Below are 19,967 nucleotides of genomic sequence, written 5' to 3' on the forward strand. Positions count from 1 at the left end.
AAAAGATCCAGTCAGAAACAAAGGATACACTAATTGAAATAAAGAATAATTTACAGGGAAACAACAGTAAAGTGAATAAAACTGAGAATCAAATCAATGATTTGGAACATAAAGAAGCAACAAACAACCAATCAGAACAACAACAACAAAAAGAATCCAAAAAAAACCTAAAAGAGGACAGTATAAGCAGCCTCTAGGACAACTTCAAGCATTCCAACATTTGCATCATAGGGGTGCCAGAAGGAGAAGAGAAAGAGCAAGAAATTGGAAATCTATTTTAAAAATAATGTAAGAAAATCTCCCTAACTAGATGAAGGAACTAGACATTTAATTCCAGGAAGCACAGAGAGTCCCAAACAAGATGAATGCTAAGAGGCCCACTCCAAGACAGACAACTCACAATTAAAATGCCAAACGTTAAAGATAAAGAACCTTCAAAGCAGCAAGAGAAAAGCAGATAATTACCTACAAAGGCGTTCCCAGAAGACTGTAAGCTGATTTCTCAAAAGAAACTTTGCAGGCTAGAAGGGGCTGGCAAGAAATATTTAAAATCATGAAAAGCAAGGACCTTATAGCCAAGATTGCTCTACCCAGCCAAGATATAATTTAGAATCAAAGGGCAGATAAAGAGCTTCCCAGACAAGAAAAAAACTAAAGGAGTTCATCATGACCAAACCATTCTTATAGGAAATGTTCAAGGGACTTATTTAAGAAAAGAAGATCAAAACTGTGAACAATAAAATGGCAATAAATATATATATACCTGTCAACAATTGAATCTAAAAAACAAACTAAATAAGAAGAACAGAGACACAATCAAGGGTATGGAGAGTGTTTCCATGGTTGCCAGATAGAAAGTGGGTGTGGAGAATAGGTGAAGTGGTGAGGGGATTAAGAAGTACTGATAGGTAGTTACAGAATTGCCATGGGGATGTGAAGTCGTCGTCGGCAGCCGTCCGTCTCGAGAGACGATGGTGTAGCTTCTTAAGAGTCTATCTGCACCACCGAGAATGGCTGTGCCGTCCAACTCGGGAGTGACACGGTATCTGTCTCCTCCCGTGTTGAATCGACATCTTGTGATGACGCTGGAGTGTCCTCTCCAGTGAAGCTGAAGCTACAGAGCCTGGGCAGGGTGATATGGAGGGTCTGCTGTTGCCCATGCAGCAGACCCCCCTCTCTTCGCAGCTGAAGGGTCCAAGGGAAAGACGGAGTCAATACAGCTTGGCTTCAGGTGCGCCGCAGGAGTTGCCGGTGTTGACTACAACGTCGAACCGCCTTAGGGACTCCGGCTCTGGATTTTCTGTCAGGGTTTACTCCCTTAGCCTTTCCCCTGAAGTGGTATGCCGCAAGGCAGCGAAGGTTTTTTGGAGTCAGAGTTTTTCTTCTCTGATGTGCCCTGACTGGAAGATCGAACCAGCGACACAGCTCGCAGGCCGACGCTCAATCCACTGAGCCAAACCAGCCAGGGGAGGGATGTGAAGTACAGTATAGGAAATGGAGTAGCCAAAAAACTTATACACAGGACCCATGGACAGGAACAATGATGTGGGGATTGTCAGAGGGAGTGGGGGGTATTGGGTGGGGGGGACAAAGGGGGAGAATTTGGAAAACTGTAATAGCACAATCAATAAAATATAAAAAATTTAAAAAACCCATGAAAATGTTTGTTATCTACCCTGAACTGTTTCAGTGAATCCAGTATATTATTGTGTGTGGGTTACTTCAAAAGTGAACTCTAGAGATAGTTCATTTCCCTAATCAAGGTGTAACAGCATAATTTACTAGTGAGCAATACACAATTATGGGGCGGTTTTGCTGGATATTCTAATCATAAAGGATCAATCCTCTTGAGGCAGATACTATCAAGCTATAGATTTGGACTGTTTTCTAATTAGCACACTCAATGTCAAAAATGGGTTTTTATTGGTGAACATAATAGCCTGTTGAGTAGTCCAGTGAATATTAAGTATAGACTTTGTTGAAATTATTAAAGGTATTCAAAACAAGTGGATTTGCCTAAACATATTTTAATCACTCAAAACCCTTGCATGAACAAAAAATTTAGGAAGGTCTATACTTTTTACGCTTAGGAATGGCATCTGAGGTTTGATCTCTAACTAGTCTGGTGTTCAGCCATTAATATAGGAACATTTCTGATTGTCCAATATAAGAAGGCACAGAATTCTGTCTCTGGAATGTGATTGTGTATGCCTGAGTGGACCTTTCATTTAAGGTGTAGAGAACCTAAAAGGACAGAGAACCAGGACTTCCTTGAGCTTACTGAACAAGTTGGATGAATTGTTTTATATATGCTTTGCTAATGAATATCTAGTCATGCTATATTATAGTCTGATATTTGCTTTTATTAACTTCTACCACCTATCAAAGAGAACTTAAAAACTAACTTAGGTCCATTTACAACCATGGTTACTATTTCTTGTTGATGTTATCTTATGAGTTCTTAGTAACTGCCTCTCATTCACTAACAATTTAAGCCTACATTTTTGAGTACTATGCATTAGGGCTTTATTATTTCATTTAATCCACTAGCTCCAATCCTTCTCATTCTTTTACTCTAATATTATCACTAGCAATTTTCTGGCCCCATTGGAACCCTCAATCTTTTGCCCTTCTTTGTAGCAAGGGGAAGAGAGAGCTATCATGCACTCATGGTGAATCTTTAGTTTAACTCAAAATCCTAATTTGAAAATAAACTATACTAATAGATGAATAGTTGTCTTACATAGGTTTGTTCTTGCTCTTCACTGATAGTACTGAATTTTCTGAAATCATACTAAATTTTCTTAAATTATTTAACATTTTGTATAGGTAATATATTCATATTCAGAAATAAAAATATGATATTGAATAAACATTTGGCAATCTTGCTCTCATTGGTCATTCATATATTCTTCCACTGTTTCTTCATGCAAATATAAATCCATATTGTAGTTTTCCCCTCTTCTCACACAGAAGACAGAATATTATGTATACTGATCTGGACCTTGATTTTATACTTAAAATGTCCTGGAAATCAGGGACAGATCCAAGTGTTATTAAAGTATAAGACTTATACAATTTGGAGGTCCTCAATAAGAAAATAAAATATAAAATTACTAATATAAAATTATATTTAGGGGCCATGACAGTAAGGGCTCCTGAAACTCAAATTTTCTTATCTTCATGGTAAATCTGTCTCTGCTAAAAATAGTTCTTTATCAGCCCATAGAGACTTTTCCCATTATTATTTTTTTAGCTGCATAATATTCTATTGTGTGAATTTGTATGTCATCTGTTTTTTGTTTTTTAAAAAATACATATTTATTTATTTTTAGAAAGAGGGGAAAGGAGGGAGAAAGAGAGGGAGAGGAACATCAATGTGCAAGAGAAACAATCGTTCGCCTCTCGCATGCCCCCAACAGGGGACCTGGCCCACAACCCAGGCATGTACCGTGACCTGGAATCAAACCAGCAACCTTTTGGTTAACAGGCTGGCACTCAATCCACTGAGCCACACCAGCCAGGGCATATGTCATTTGTTTTTGCTAAACCTCTTGACTTTTTGTACTTAAGACCCTTTGATAGTACCTTTTTGGGGGCAAATAATATTCATGAATGGCAACTACTTCTCTGAGGCACTTAACACAAATAACCACATCCTCTTTCCTAAAACGACCCTCTCTTTTGCTTTTGTATACATTATATTCTTGATTTGCTGTTGATTCCCACATGCTTTCTTGAAAACTACTTCTCAAAAATTAATTTTTCGTTTTTCTTGCTCTATCTACAGTAAATACTAGTGTGCCTAAATGTTTTATTTTAGGCCCTATTTTCAGTCTTTGAGCTATGCTCTGCTATTTTGCTTCTCTTTCCTATGGCTTCATTTACCAACTATATATCTATTAATTAGTGACTATCAAGTATAATTTCTGTTCCATATCTTTTTCTTAAATTTCAGGCCAATATTTATAGTTGCTGATTTGATTTCCCCATTTGGATGAGTCATAGGAGGCTCAAATTTAATGCACTTAAAATTTAATGAATAATCTTTCACATTTTTAATGCAATTCTCCTGTACTTGTAAACTTAATATTATCATCCACCAAAATAATTAATTCATTCAAAAAGTATTTACTGAGTGCTAGAAATGTGTGAGGCTCCGTATTAAGTACTAGGTACACTGTCCTAGCCTTTCTTCCACTGCTCTGTTAATTAGTACTGAATTCTATTTCCTGAATATACTACCTCTTATCATCATATCTAGTGAACTGCTTTAATTTAGCAGCTTAACACCGCTTGCCTTAAATACTAAAATAATCTCCTACTATCCTACTACTTTAGTATGTCTCTACTTCAATCCATCCTCCATGTAGTAACTATAATTATCTTTCTAACAAATAAATCTAATTATAGCAGGGACCACCAGTTTTCTACCTAATACTTATTTTTCCTTTATCCCTTAGCAACAGATTCTATATTGTTTGGGATGGTGATATAACCACATAAACATTTTTTTCAGTCTTTCTTGCACATATAGCTGTCAATTAGATATAAATAGATAGATACATACAATTTAAATGTAGCTCAGAGGTATAGCCTTTTGTCCATTACATTTCTTCCTTCTTCCTTGCCTACAACATTGGCTGGAACTTCAGCAGCTACTGTGTAACCATGAGGGTGAACCTATAACCTACATACTAAGGATGGCTGAATTGAGGGACTGAAGTCTGGGTTACTACTGCATAGTCATCAAACTGGCTTTTGACTGCCTACCTCAGGATTTCATATTATACAAGAGAAAAATAAGCCTCTATCATATTTAAGCTATTATTATTTTTAATAGTAATAGTAGCTGACAGTAATTTCTTACAGATACAATAATGGCTTGTGTTCCAGTTTAAAAACTTTAGGTTGATTGCTTTTTGGATAAAGATGGAATTCCTACATGGCATACAATGCTCTTTGAGAATTGGTTCCAACTTATTTTTCTAGCCTCAAATCCACTTTTCTTCCTTTTTGCCCAATCTTATGCCCCAGATATACAGAGACACATAATTTATTTGCAAAAACTATTCCTTCTGTCTAGGAAGGTTTTTTTTCTTCTCTTTCTCTTTGCCTGGCAAAATGCTCATTCTTCAAGATTGATATTAAGCTATTTTTCCAGGGATGACATCCTTGGTGTTTCTGTATAGGTTTAGTGTTCATTACTCTGTGTTCTCACAGTACTTTATACATTCTGCTACCACTATATTCACCACTATATTTATTGACATTAATTGTTTATATCAATCCTATCTCCTAAATAAGCTATGAAATCTTTAATGGTAGAGTACAATTAGATTTCTCTGTATCTCTGCATAGCCCAGGGCTAAGTATAGCCTAGTACAAAATATGTTTGTTGAATAAATAAAGGTAGTCCCTGTTCCTTTTCTTTCTGAAGCTTTGACATTTATTGTTAACTCTGTTACTATTTTAAGTTATAAAAAAATGTAGATGGATACCAAAGAATCAACCATAATCATATTTAAATTTTAATTGGTTCAAGGTCTTAGATTGTTGGATTATATAACTCTATAGACTCTCTTTTTATTTTGCTAGTTTCTCAAATAAGAATTTGAAGTAAAATGTGAATAAGTGCAAGAATAAATGTGACACTGATTTACTAAACCAAAATGTTTTCCTTTTATTAAGTTACTTATTAGATTAATTTAAAAATAACAAAACATTGTAAGCCAGTATAAAGTAGAATCAAACTTGTAAAAATTCAAAATTTACTGATACAGCCAAAAAGATATTATCCAAATTAAACCTAAATTAAATTGCGATTTTTCATTTGGTTAAAGTCCTATTACTTTAAAAGGGATACTAGTCTTTTTTGTTTAAATTTCTACTTTGTTTCTTAATTTATTATTTTATTGTCTACTCAAGTTAAATGTGGTTATAACTTTCATTTTTGTTCCCATATTGTTCTAGAAATTAAGATACCTGCTCTCCTCCTCTGTGAAAGAGGAATATGGGCACGCTGGAATTTTTCAGTAACTTCTTCAAACTTCTGTTTTCTTTGTTGAAGTATTTGTTCTCTAATTTGGTGTTCTCTTTCTTCTTGTTCTTTTCTTTTCTCTTCAAAAGCTCTATATTTAAAACATAAAGAAGATAACAGGATTAGGCAATAAGTTTTTAAAATCTCAACACAGAAGACAATTTCAAAACAATTCATTATATATTTTAAAAATTTACTTAGAAACGACACATCTTATTTATTTATTTATTAATTTTAACCCTCACACAAGGATATGTTTACTGATTTTACTTTTTTTTTTTTCTTTTTGTGTTTACTGATTTTAGAGAGAGGAAGGAGAGAGAGAGAAGGAGAGAGATGGGGGAAACAGGAGGAGAGAGAGAGATAAAGAAAGAGAAACATTGATGTTAGAGAAACATCAATCATCGTCTCTCATATGTGCCCCGACTGGGGATCAAACCCACAACATTTTGGCGTATGGAATGACACTCCAACCAACTAAGACACCTGGTCAGGGGGAAATAACACATTTTAAATTTAAAAAAGCTCTTTGCAAAAAAAGAAAAAAAAAACTTTAACAGTTTTATAAGTGGTAATTTCAGAACTTTATCCAGGTCAAAGAAAAGTCTTTGAAATGAGGCTCTCTCTAATTTCCCATCTCCCAAGCCCGCTGTGGAAGAATTCTTTTCTAAAAAGCCACCTTATTTTCTGTAATGTGAAGAACTAATTCATTGGTGAAAGAAGCAGTCTTGCAAATTATAAGCCAATCAAGAAAATACGGTATATTTTTCTTTTAGACCAAAAATTTTTAATTGGCTGTCATTTAAGTCTGAATTGTGCTAAAAATCCAGACAATTTACATAAAAACCTTGATTTCCAACCTCTTTGGAAAATGGGGAAGACTCTACAACCCTGGACTCTTATCCACTTATGGCTATAAACACCTGTAGTAATACTTACTGTTCCCTATTTTTCTTAACATTCCCATTTCATTGTTTTCTGATTGTCCTAGGCATCTGAGCATATGTTATCTAGTTTAAACCAGTTTAAACTGTTTCAAAGAATTGATTTTATCTGTGGAAAATACATGTGTTTCAATAATTATTTCTGGACAATTAGAAAAATAAAAAAGCAAGCCTGCAACTCACTGGTGGAAAAATCTCCAAGTGATCTCTTTGGAATGCATGGCATTGGGTGTGGTTGGTAGGAATTCTTTAAAATTTTTAGTGTCATAGGTTACTATTCACTATCTTTTCAAAGATATCCACTGGTTGGGATATTGTTCCAGTTTAAATAACTGAGATTTGGAGAACAATACATTTGGTCAGTAGGGCTATAGATCTTCAAATGGTCAAATGCCTGTGGGAAGTAACGTAGTGCCATAGATGGGAGAGAAGATTTCTACCTTGCCAAACAAACTCCTTCAAGAATCCCCCACATGTCAAGACAAAGAAGCTTACTTTCACCACTTGATTCAACATAGTACTGGAAGATTCCACATAAACAATGTTCAAATTAATAAAAAACTCAGCAGAATACAAAATCAACACAAAAATCAGTTGTGTCTGTACACTAATAGCAAACAATCTGGAAAGACAATTAAAAAGAATTCCATTTACGATAGCATCAAAAAGAATAAAATATTTAGGAACAAACTTAACCAAGGAGGTGAAAGACTTGTACACTGAAACTAAAACAGATTTCTGGAGGAAATAAACATACACACACACACACACACACACACACACACACACACAAATAAATAAATGAAAAGACATCCCATGTTAATGGACTGGCAGAGTTAATATTGTTAAGATGTCAGTACTACCCAAAGTGACGATTCTTATCAAAATCCCAATAATTTTTTTTTTCAGAAACAGAAAGATCCATCCTAAAATTTGTATGTAATCTTAAGGGACCCCAAATAACAAAAGCATTATTGAAAAATAACAATGGCAAAAGCCTCATACTTCCTGATTTAAAAATTACTAAAATCTATGATAATCAAAACAATGTAGTACTGGCATAAAGACAGATGCATAGACCACTGGAGTATAGAGTCCAGAAATAAACCCTTGCAAGGTCAAATGATTTTCCACAAGGGTGCCAAAACCATTCAATGAGGAAAAAAATAATCTTTTCAGCTAATAATGTTGGAAAAATTGGGTATCCACATGCAAAAGAATGAAGTTGGACACTTATCTTAGAGCATATACAAAATTAACTCAAAATGGATCAGATATTTAAATGGAAAAGCTAGAAGAAACGTATAAGAACAGATTCCATGGATTTGGCAACAATTACTTGGATATGCCACCAAAAGCACAGGCAACAAAAGAAAGAATAAATTGTACTTTTCATCAAAATTAAGAGGTTTTATGCATTAAAGAACACTCTCAACAGTGAAAAGCAACCCAGGGAATAAAAGAAAATATTTTCAAAGCATACAATATTATCTGGTAAGCAACTGATATCAAGAATATATAAAGTACTCCTACAATTCAACTACAACAAAATAATCTGATTAAGCAATGGGCAAAGGACTTAAATAGATATTACTCCAAAGAAGATACACAAATGCCAACAAGCACATGAAAAGATGCTCAACATCACTAAACATTAGGCAAATGAGAGTCAAAACCACAATGAAATACCACTCACACTCATCAGAATTGCTATTATAAAAACAAATAAACAAGGAAACAAAAACAACAGAAAATTAGAACTTGGAATGAATGTGAAAACTACTGGAATCCTTATACATTGCCGGTAGGAATGAAAAACGGGCAGTTACTGTAGAAAATGGTATGGTATGGTGATTCTACTAAAAATTACTTAGAATTTACCATATGAGCCAGCAGTTCCACTTCTGGGAATATGCTCAAAAGAAGGTACAGCAAGGCTCAAATGTTTCTATATTCATGTTCATAGCAATATTGTTCATGATAGCTAAAACGTGGAAGCAACTCAAGTGTTTACAGATGAATGGGTAAACAAAATTTGGCATATACATACAATAGAATATTATCCAGCCTTAAAAAGGAAATTCTAACACATGCTCTGATACGGATGAACCTTGAAGAGATTCTGCTTAGTAACATCAGTCAATCACAAAAGGAGAAATATTGTATGATTACACTTATAGGAGGTTTCTGGAGTAGTCAAATTCATAAAAACAGAAAGTACAATGGTGGTTGCCATGTGCTGGAGTGAGTGAGGGTAGAGGGATTTAGTGTTTAATGGGTACAAAATTTCCATTGGGGAAGTTCTGGATACGACTGAATAATAATATGAATATACTTAATGCTACAGCTATACACTTAAAAATGCTTAAAATGGTAAATTTTATATTATGTATATTTTACCAAAATAAAAATAATAAGAATCCCCCCAGGTCTTTGATTTTGAGGATGTTTCCCCTATCTTATGTAACGTAGAATGCAAATGTAGTTTTAAGCTTCCTAAATCCCTAGGACTGAACCCCTAAGACATAATTTATCAGTACTGTCCACTAGAAATAAAAGATAAGCTATATATGTAATTTTAAATATTATAATAGCCACATTAAAAAACAGAAATTAATTTCAATAACCCAATATATCAAAAATTTCAACATGTATTAATATTAAAATTTTATAATATTTTATATTTTTTTGTACTAATGTATTTATACATCTTAATTTAGACTAGTCACATTTTCAATGCTCAATAAACACATGAGACTAGTGGCTATCTTAATAGGCTGAAACCTCTTCTGGTAGGGTGGTGTGGTTCTCTGGAGGAAAGAGTTTTATACACAGCCAAAGACTTGAGGACAAAAAGGCCAGGTCAGAAACTAGGAAGGTCTTTAAAGGGATTCATTCAACTTTGTAAGTTTTCCTTTAGACCATAGGGAAGCACATAGTTGTTATTTAATTTTATAAAACTTTTCTGCTTTTAAATAGTTTCCTTTTATGAGTCTAATCCAGTAGTTCTCAACCTGGGACATTTCTCCTTCCCTAGGGAAGCTGGGAATTGGTGGAGGAGTTTGATTTTCACAATAATTGGGTGGACTACCAGATTTTAGTTCCCTAGGACCAGGGACACTAAATGCCATATAATGCATGGAACAAATCCATTCAAAAAAGATTTATTCTATTCCAAATACTAAAGGCTTACACACTGAAAAATCTTTCAATAAAGTATTACATCCCCTGACAGCCTTGTGTGATGGAATCCTGGAGAATGGTGTACCGGCCAGACATTAATACTTCTGCTGCCACACATGCAGACTAAACAGCATTTTATTGAGGGGACTAGGTACAGAAATTCTTGAAAACAACCAGCAGTGAGCCCCCCCAGAATTGGGGATGGCTAGGGTTAGTTGAGAAATAACACTAGGTGAACAATTAGGATGGGAGGTAAGAGAAACACTTCCCTACTCCATCCCCAATTTCTACTAGATTAGAGGAAGGTAACCTTTGAGGAAAAAGAATGCACAGGTTCAAGGTGCATGTGAATCTTAAGACACCCAAATTAGGCATAGTTATAAAGAGAGAACTGGGAGTTGAGGGGAAGAAAAGTATAAGGCAGATTAGTTTTTTCCTTTAAAAAAAATAATTCAGCCTTTGAAGAGATAAAAATTAAAAAAACAGAGGCAGTTAAATGGAGGCATTAACAGAATATTCTCCAGTCTGTTAGGAGGAGGGAGACATCTTGTTTGGCAGAAGCTGATAGTCAACTCAAAAAGGTCTGTGCTTGTTCCGCAGCACATATACTAAAATTGGAATGACAGAGAGAATATTAGCACGGCCCCCACAATGACACACATACTTCTGAAGCGTTCCATATTATTTTTCAGAAGCAGGATATTATAATCCCTTTTCAGAATAGAGTACTTACTATACACTTAAATATCACATAATGGTTAAAGGAGGTAAATATATTAAAGAAGAGAGAGGAAGAAGCCAATAGCTACTGTAATTTGGAAATGAACTAACAGCATAAGAATAACTTGTGAAAACAAAAACAGAAAATATGTAGAGGTAAAGGTCTAAATTTGCAAAGGGGTATGCAGATAAGATACATTCAGAACAAAACGGGCTACTGTATATATGTAACTTCCTTTTGCTTAAAACTAATGGTATCTACACACAAAAAGATCCAAAATTAAGACACCTAACTTAAGAAACAGAAGAAAAAAATATAGAATACCCCCTAAACTAAAACAACAGACAGAAACACAAGGGAAAAGAAACAATGAAGACACAGAGATATTAGAAAATAAAAAATAAAATGGCTATAGAAAATCCTCATATATCAACAATCACCTTAAATGGAAATGAACTGAACTCACCAATAAAAAAAAGCACAGTGTAGCAAGTTGAATCAAAAACAAAACCCAACCAACATGCTGCCTTCAGAAGAAACATCTCAGCTGCAAAGACAAAGACAGACTCAAAGTGAGTGGAAAACGATTTTCCAAGCAAATGGCATGAGTAGAAAAGCATGTGTAGCCACACCAAATATCTGACAAAATAGATTTCCAGATTAAAAGGGTAACAAGAGACAAAGATGGACATTTTATAATGATAAAGGGGACATTACATCAAGAAGAGATAACAGTTCTCAATATATATGCACCCAATCAGGGAGTACTAAAAAACATAAAGCAACTACTAACAGAATTAAAGAGAGAAACGGACAAAAACACAATCATAGCTGTGACCTAAATACCCCAATGACAGCTATGGATAGATTATCCAAACAGAAAATCAACTAAAAAGTATCAGCCTTATATTTTTCCAACAACAACACTTCGAAATTAGAAATCACTGGCAAAGAAGAAGAGGAAAAAACACAAATATGTGGAGATTAAACAATATTCTACTAATAAATGACTGGGCCAAAAATAAACAAAAACAACAGTGGGATCAAAAGATACCTAGAGACAAATGAGACTGACAATACGATGACATAACAAAACTTTTCAGAGGCAGTAAAGACTTGTTGGTTCAGTTTGTTCATTAGATTCCACATATGAGTGAAATCACATGGTATTTGTCTTTCTCCGACTGGCTTTTTTCACTTAGCCCAGTGTTCTCCATGTCCACTCATGCTATCGCAAAGGGTAAAACTTTCTTTTTCTTTTCCATTTTAGTATTCCATTGTGTGAATGTCCCATAGTTGTTTTATCCACTCATCTACTGATGGACACTTGGGCTGCTTCCATATCTTGGTGATTGTAAATAACACTGCAATGAACTTAGGGGTGCTTATGTTCTTTTGAATTAATGTTTCAGGTTTCTTCAGATAAATCCCCAGAAGTGGAAGCACTGGTTCATAAGGCAGTTCTATTTTTAATTTTTTGAGGTTATCTCCATACTGTTTTTCACAGTGGCTCCACCAGTCTGCATTCCCACTAACAGTGCCAAAGGGTTCCCCTTTTTCCACATCCTTGCCAACACTTGGTGTTTGTTAATTTATTGGTGATGGCCATTCTGACAGGTGTGAGGTGATATTTCATTGTGATTAAAGCACATGCCATCCACTTATACCACTCACCACTGCCTCTCCTTACTGCTAAGTGGAAGAACTGGGAATCTAAACTAGGAAGTATGATTCCTCCAGGTTTTTAACCACTATACTATACACTATGTAACAGCCTTTTTGTAATTTTTCTCTTCCTTTACAAAGCACTTCTATCCCCAACATTCACACATAACAAAATTTGTCTTCCATGGAACCTTATTATTATAAACTTAATTTTATCATAATACTTATTTCACTAAATTGTAATTATATATTTACTTTTCTGTATTGTTTATTAGACTCTAAGTATTATAAGAAGGACAGTGTCTGTGTCAGCACATAGCACAGTGCTTGGAGCACAGTAGGCACTCCACAGAATTGCTGAATGAAAGAATTAATTGTATTTTAACTGTCTCCTTCCTCAACAGACTTTAAGTTCATTGAGTGCAGGGACTTTTAATTTGTGGAATTCCTAGGCCTAACTCAAAGCCTGGCACCTGAGAGAAGCTTAATAAACCACAGTTGAATAGATTCTTGACCACATGTCAACTTCAAATAGATCAGAGCACTTTTAAAAGTAGTTTTCTATTACTTTGAATAAATAATACTTTATCTACTGGCACTGTAACAATAAATAAAATAGGTATGTCCATGCAGTTATTTATAACCTAGTGAGGCAAGCTAACAAAACCAAGTAAACAAGGAATCTCTAATTGTCATAAGTTTTATGAAGTAAAGAAACTCTAGTCTGAGATAGAGAACCAAGGGAACTGACATTAAAAACAGTAAACAGGGACTATTTCTCTGGACACATAATATTTAAGCTAACATTTTCAGAATAGGAAGACCAGTCATGAAAAAAATGGAGGGGAGAGGAGGAAGTGCTCTAGGCAGGAGAAGCAGCATGCAAAAGCCCTGAGCTGGGGAAAAAAAGATTAGTGTGTTTGAGAAATTGAGAAAATACCACCAGTTCAGCAAAGTTTGCCAAGGAGGAATGATGAATTGCCAATGCTAGAAGGTAGTATGTTCCTCAATATAATCAGAATTACCATCACTAGTATTTAATATTGTTCCATAGTGGTCCTGTTCTCTGGGCTAAAATGTATGCAGTAGTAACAATAATTTCACACAGAACTTTTCAGGACCATAAAAAATAAAGCCTGTGCTAGATTGAATTAAATTAAGCCAGGGATGGAATGTGACCAACAAACAGAAGTTTCACTCTGAATCTCAATGATGGGCCAACAATAGAAGTTTTAATAAGTGATTGTAGTGATGATTAACATAGTTCTTTGTTTATTCACTTAATGATCAGTTACTATTATGTGCCAGGCACTATGGTAAGTGCTGTAGGAATAGAAGGTTCCGATGAGAAAATGAGAAAGCTTCTCTGTGAGTGTAGAAATCAGAGTTGGAAGAATATTTTGCTGCTTTCCATTAGCCCTGGAATTAGTCTTTTTCCTAGAAGAAACATGGCCTGCCTTAGCAACTTAAATTAAAAAAAATTATTTTGATAAATAAAAATTGTATATACTTAAGGTGTACATTATTTTGATATCTGTATACATTGTGAAATGAATACCCCAAACTAGTTAACATATCTATCACCTCCCACAGTTACTATTTTTTTGTGTGTGTGATGAGAATACCTGGGCTCTACCTTCTTAGCCAGTTTCCAGTGTATAAAACATTATTATGCCATGCTGTATGTTAGGTTTCCAGAACTTATCTTATAATCGAGTTTATCCCCTTTGATCAATATCTCTCCTTTTCTCCCATCCTTTCCTCACCAGCCTCTGGTAACCACTGGGTAACCACCGTTCTTACTCTGTTACTATAAGTTTTTATTTTTATTTTTTAGGTTTCACGTATAAGTGAGATCATGTGATATTTGTCTTTGTGTGACTGGTTTTTTTCACCTAGTGCAATGTCCTCCAGGGTCATCCCTGCTGTTGCAAATGGAGGGATTTCCTTCCCTTTTTTTTATTCCAGAGAGAGAGAGAGAGAGAGAGAGAGACAGAGAGACAGAGAGACAGAGAGACAGAGAGAGAGAGAGAAACCATTGATGGGAGAGAAACATTGACTGGTTGCCTCCTGTATGTGCTCCCTGCCTGGTGATGAACCTGCCATTTAGGCATGTTCCCTGACTGGGAATCAAACCTGTGACATTCTGGTTTATGGGATAACACTCCAACCAACTAAGCCACACCAAACAGGGTGGATTTCCTTCTTTTTAAATGCTGAATAATATTCCATTAAATATATTATATTTTCTTTATTCATCTGTGGACATTTAGATTGTATACATATCTTGGGTACTGTGAATAATGTGCCTTAGCAACTTTTGAAGGGTCTGTTTAACATGTTGAATTCTGCCTCATGAAACATGTAAACCACCTTGGCTCCAAGTAAATCACCTCATCAAACAATGGTCACTTGCCAAAGCGTTTGTTCTGTTTTCCCAGGAATCCATAACTATGGAGTATCATTTTCTTCTGTTGGAAATACCCCTAAGAAGTGAACAAACATAACCGTCAGGGCCACAACCTTCTTTAACAATAGAGTGCAAGCAGTAGAATTAAGAGTATCCGAGGTCACAGGAGACACAGGCAGAACTGGAAAACTGGCCTTTTGTGATGCATTTCTTTTTTGTGGATGGAATCACATTTCAGATTTAAGTAGTTACAACTTTTTGGCCATATGATCATATTTAAGTTTAAAATTAAAATTTTTTTGAGATACTTAGAAGTTAAATAAATTTAAAAATACAATAAACTATTACTCTTTCAAATTAAAAATTCAATTGAAGAAAAATGTTTTTTAGAATAAAATATAATATTTTTATTTTATTTATTTATTTTTTCAGATTTAATGTGTTTTATTGATTAAAATATTACATTTGTGCCAATTTCCCTTCCCTCTGCTCCCCTCCACCCGGTGGCCCCCCTCCCTCCAGTTGTCCCCCCCTTTTAGATTATGTCCATTAGTTGTGCATACAGTTCCTCCCAACCTCTCTCCGTCTATTCCATTCCCTCCTACCATGATCCCCATTTCCTATATCATCTCTCTCCCTCTCCCCACTCCCCCTCCCTGTTGACCTCCCCCCAATATGCTTCCCATACCCACAGTTCCTTTTCCACTCTCGTTGCCTGTTTAGTTTGCCTTTGTTTCATCTCCCTAGCTTCTGTTTTTTAAACCAGTCCCTTTAACATCTCATATAACAGTGGTTTGGATCTAATGAACTCTTTCAGTTTTATTTTGTCCTGGAAACACTTTCTCTGTCCTTCTATTCTGAATGACAATTTCGCTGGATAGAGTATTCGTGGTTGTAGGTTTTGGATTTTCATTACTTTGAATATTTCTTGCCAGTCTCTTCTTGCCTGTAGGGTCTCCCTTGAGAAGTCAGCTGATAGTCTAATTGGGACCCCTTTGTACATAATTCTTTTCTTCTCTCTTGCTGCTTTTAAGATTCTCTCTTTATCTTTAATTTTTGACATTTTGATTATAATGTGTCTTGGAGTGGTTCTCCCTGGGTCCAGTCTCTTGGGAACTCTCCTTGCTTCCTGGACCTGCAAGTCTATTCCCTTCCCCAAGTCTGGGAAGTTCTCCTTTATTATATTTTCACTCAATTTTTCAAGTTCTAGTTCATCTTCCTCACTCTCTGGCAAACCAATGATTCTTATGTTGGGCCTTTTATAGCTGTCCCAGAGGTTTCTGATCCTCTCATTGTTGCTTCCCATTTCCTCTCGCTGCATTGGTTGACTGCTTGTTCCTTCTCCATATTCCAGTTTGTTGAAATGAACTCTGGATTTTTTTTCCTCACCATCTGTCTCGTATGTGGTTTTGTTCCTTTCGTTATGAATGTTTTTCGCTTCTTTCTTATCTTTTTCCTGCTCTTTTGTGAATTCTGTAAGCCACCTGATAACAATGGCCCAGAACTGAGCCTCTGACAGGTTTCTTATCTGTTCATCTGTCAGGTTCTCTATCTGTTGCCTGGTGAGCTGTGTCACCGGGATTTCTATAGTTGTCTGCCTCATTTTGACAGATGCGTTTTGTTTTCTTGGGCTGGCTATAGGGGGCAGTGCCTGCGTACGCATCACAAATCAGCGACCGGCGCCTGTCTGCGACCTATTTCGCAGCCCTGTGGTGCTTTCTTTGGGGGCGGGGGTCCAAGATGGATTCACACAGTTATTCAGCTAGGAGACCGGGATCCGTCCTCCCGCCCCCCTGGGCCTCACTGTTCAAGGCGATGCGGTGGCTGCTTTCCCCAGTGCTGGGGTCGCGCACTGCCAGGGGCTTGACTGCCGCCGGATTTTTCGCCGCCCCGCCGCTGTCTCAGGTGCGCCCGCAAACAGCACTGCCCTCTTTAACTCTTACCTGCCCAAATGGCACCGCTGGTTTATAACTTCATATGTTGGGCTTCCGTGTAGTTTTATTTTCTGGAATTTCTAGTTATCCTTTGTTTTGAAGTAGTTGTATTCCTCTCTAGTTGTAGAGGGAGACCTAGCGTGTCCGTCTAAGCCTCCATCTTGGCCGGAAGTCCAAAATATAATATTTTTAAATGAGGCTACTCCCACCAGGGTGTCAATGCAGACCATGTGAAGAGCTGGAACTCCTAATACTGACTAACAGTAATAAAGAGCCCCTCCCCCAACACGATGTCAACAGATGCTGAGTAGTTAACCTAGACTTCTGCCTCCATCTGTCAGTAATGAGGTGGAGCCTCATAACCCCTTCTCCTGTTGACAATGCCAGAGCCATCTAAAGCTGAAGATTGAAATAAGCTTCAGAGTCTTATAACATAATATGAAAGTGTCCAGATTTCAAAAGAAAATCACTGTTATTCCAAGAACCAGGAAGATTTGAAACTGAATGAAAAAATAATCCAAAGAGGCCAACACCAAGATGACAGAGATGTTGGAATTACCTGGCAGGGATTTTAAAGCAGCCATGATAAAAATGCTTCAATAAGCAACTGTGGACATGTTTGAAAATGAAAAAATAGTCCTAAAAAATAAGTAGCATATATAAAGGAGATTCAAATGGAAATTCTAGAACTAAAAAATACGATTGGCATTAAAAACTCAGTAGATTTATTAGGAGACAACACAGAAAAGATGTCAGTCCTCCCTATTCCACAAAGATATACAGGTAATAATGGAATTCCTATAAACATCCAGGTAATACTTTTTGCAAATACAGGTAAGATAATTCTAAATTTTATATGTAAAGGAAAACAAATTAGAATACCTAAATCAATTTCCAAAAAGAGAAATAAAGTTCAAGGAATTAGTCTATTGTATTTGAAGATTTATTATGTATCTGTGTAATCAAAGTTGTGTAGTACTGGTGCAGGGAGCAACATAAAGATTGATAGAACAGAGAATCCAGAATCAGACCCACATAAATATGCTCAACTGATTTTTGAAAAGGCGCAAAAACAATTCATGGAGGAAACATAATGCTGGACTAACTGAATATCCACAGGCAAAGGGATAAAAAGAAAAAAGAAAAAACCTTGACCTAAGTCTAATATCTTATACAAAAGTTAACTTAAAATGTATCACTATAAAACTATAAACTTAAATGGTTTATAAACCTACAAGCTAGCTATAAAAAGTTTACAGAACTATAAAATTTTAGGAAAAATCATAGGAGAAAATCTTCAGTATCCAGAGCTAACCAAAGAGCTCTTCGACTTAACACCAAAAGTACAACCCATTAAAAGGAAAATTGATAAATGACTTCCTAAAAATTAAAAACTTTTGCTCTGGGAAAGACCAAATTAAGAAGATGAAAAGATAAGCTCGAGAGTAGGAGAAATATCTGCAAACCACATATCTGACAAAGGACTAGTATCTAGAATATATAGAGCTATCAAAACTCAATAGTAAAAAAGCAAGAACTCTGAGTAGAAAATAGATTAAAGACATTAAACGAAATTTCATTAAAAGATGATAGGCATATGACAAATAAGTACATGAAAAGATATTCTGCTTCATTAATCATTCAGAAATGAACATTAAAACCAAAATGAAATATTACTGCACACTTATAAGAATGATTAAAATAAAAAAATAGTGATGACACCGATGCTAGTGAACACTAGAAAACTGGATCACTCTTATACTGCTGGTGGGTTTGGTCACACTGAAGAACAGTTAGACATTTTCTTACAACAGTAAACATATAACCACTGTATGACCCAGCAATTGTATTCCTGGTCATTTATCCCAGAGAAGTAAAAACTATGTACACACAAAAACCTATACATGACTATTTACAGCAGCTTTATTCATAGTTATCCCAAACTGGCAATTACCCAGATGTCCTTCATGGATAAATGGTTAAACAAACTCTGGTGCATCTATATCATGGAATGAAACTCAACAATAAAAAATTAATGAACTACGGTAGCAAACAACAACCTGGCTGAATCCCAGGGAATTGTGTTGAGTGAAGAAATCCAATTCTGAAAGGTTACATACAGTATAATTCCATTTATATAATACTCTAGAAATAAAAAAAAAATTATAGAAATGAGAACAGATTAGTGATTTCCAGGAGAGTGGTTGTGGAAGGAAGTAGGTTTGGCTATAAAGGGACAACGTGAGGAATCTTAGTGGTGATGGAAATGTTCCGTATCTTAACTATGTATTAATGTCATCATCCTGGTTGTGAGATTGAATTATAGTTCTGGAAGATGCTGCCACTCTGAAAAACTGAATAAAGTATATTATGAGATCCAACCATATTATTTTTTACAACTGCAGTGAACCTACAACTGTCTCAAAATAGTTTAATTTAAAAAGGAGAAATTACAGCTAACAGCTAACAGCGAGGGAGAATACTTCTAAAAAAAAATCCTCACTTGAGGATATATTTATTGATATTTAGAGAGATTGAGAGATGCGTTGGAGAGCTGGAGGGGGGGGAGAGGGAGAGAGAGAGAGAGAGAGAGAGAGAGAGAATTAACGTGAGAGAGACACATCAATTGGTTACCTGCCCTACGCGTCCCAACCTGGGATCAAACCCATAATCTACTGGTGCAGGGAACTATGCTCCACCAACTGAACTACCTGGCCAGGGTGAAAGAAAACTTTTAATAGAATTCACCAATCTTACCTGTCTGAGGCTATTATAAACTAAGTAAGCTTAATAGCTCAAGAGCAAGAAAGTAATATATCAGGGTTTTTGATTCCCACAGTAAAGATTCTAAGATATGAAGAAAAGATCAAACTATATTTATCATAATCTGTATGAAAGATTATAGGACTGTATATTGTATTTAGAAAGATTCATATTAAAATGTTGAAATAAAGTTTGCATAATCTGTAAGTATTCCATTTAGGATCATGCTTTTCCCACACCACCCATAATTGATCTTTGACTCCTACTGACCCCACCTACTCAAACCCAACTCTACCTCAAATCAGTG

General features: G+C 35.6%; 1 protein-coding gene and 1 pseudogene across 2 annotated transcripts in view; one reads left to right on the forward strand and one right to left on the reverse strand.

Moving 5' to 3' along the window:
* Positions 1-19,967, reverse strand: part of CEP126 (centrosomal protein 126) — an 85,981-nt gene that overhangs the window by 57,259 nt on the left and 8,755 nt on the right. For both annotated transcript variants that reach the window (XM_090267827.1, XM_090267826.1), the window contains exon 3: positions 5,986-6,131. In XM_090267827.1, coding sequence (XP_090123953.1) covers positions 5,986-6,131 — 146 coding nt within the window. The remainder of the gene's footprint in view (positions 1-5,985; positions 6,132-19,967) is intronic.
* On the forward strand, positions 10,753-10,853 carry LOC150018727 (U6 spliceosomal RNA; annotated as a pseudogene).

This window comes from Furipterus horrens, unplaced genomic scaffold (assembly GCF_987537825.1).
Source record: "Furipterus horrens unplaced genomic scaffold, mFurHor1.1.pri manual_scaffold_2, whole genome shotgun sequence".
NCBI classification, from domain to species: Eukaryota; Metazoa; Chordata; class Mammalia; order Chiroptera; family Furipteridae; genus Furipterus; species Furipterus horrens.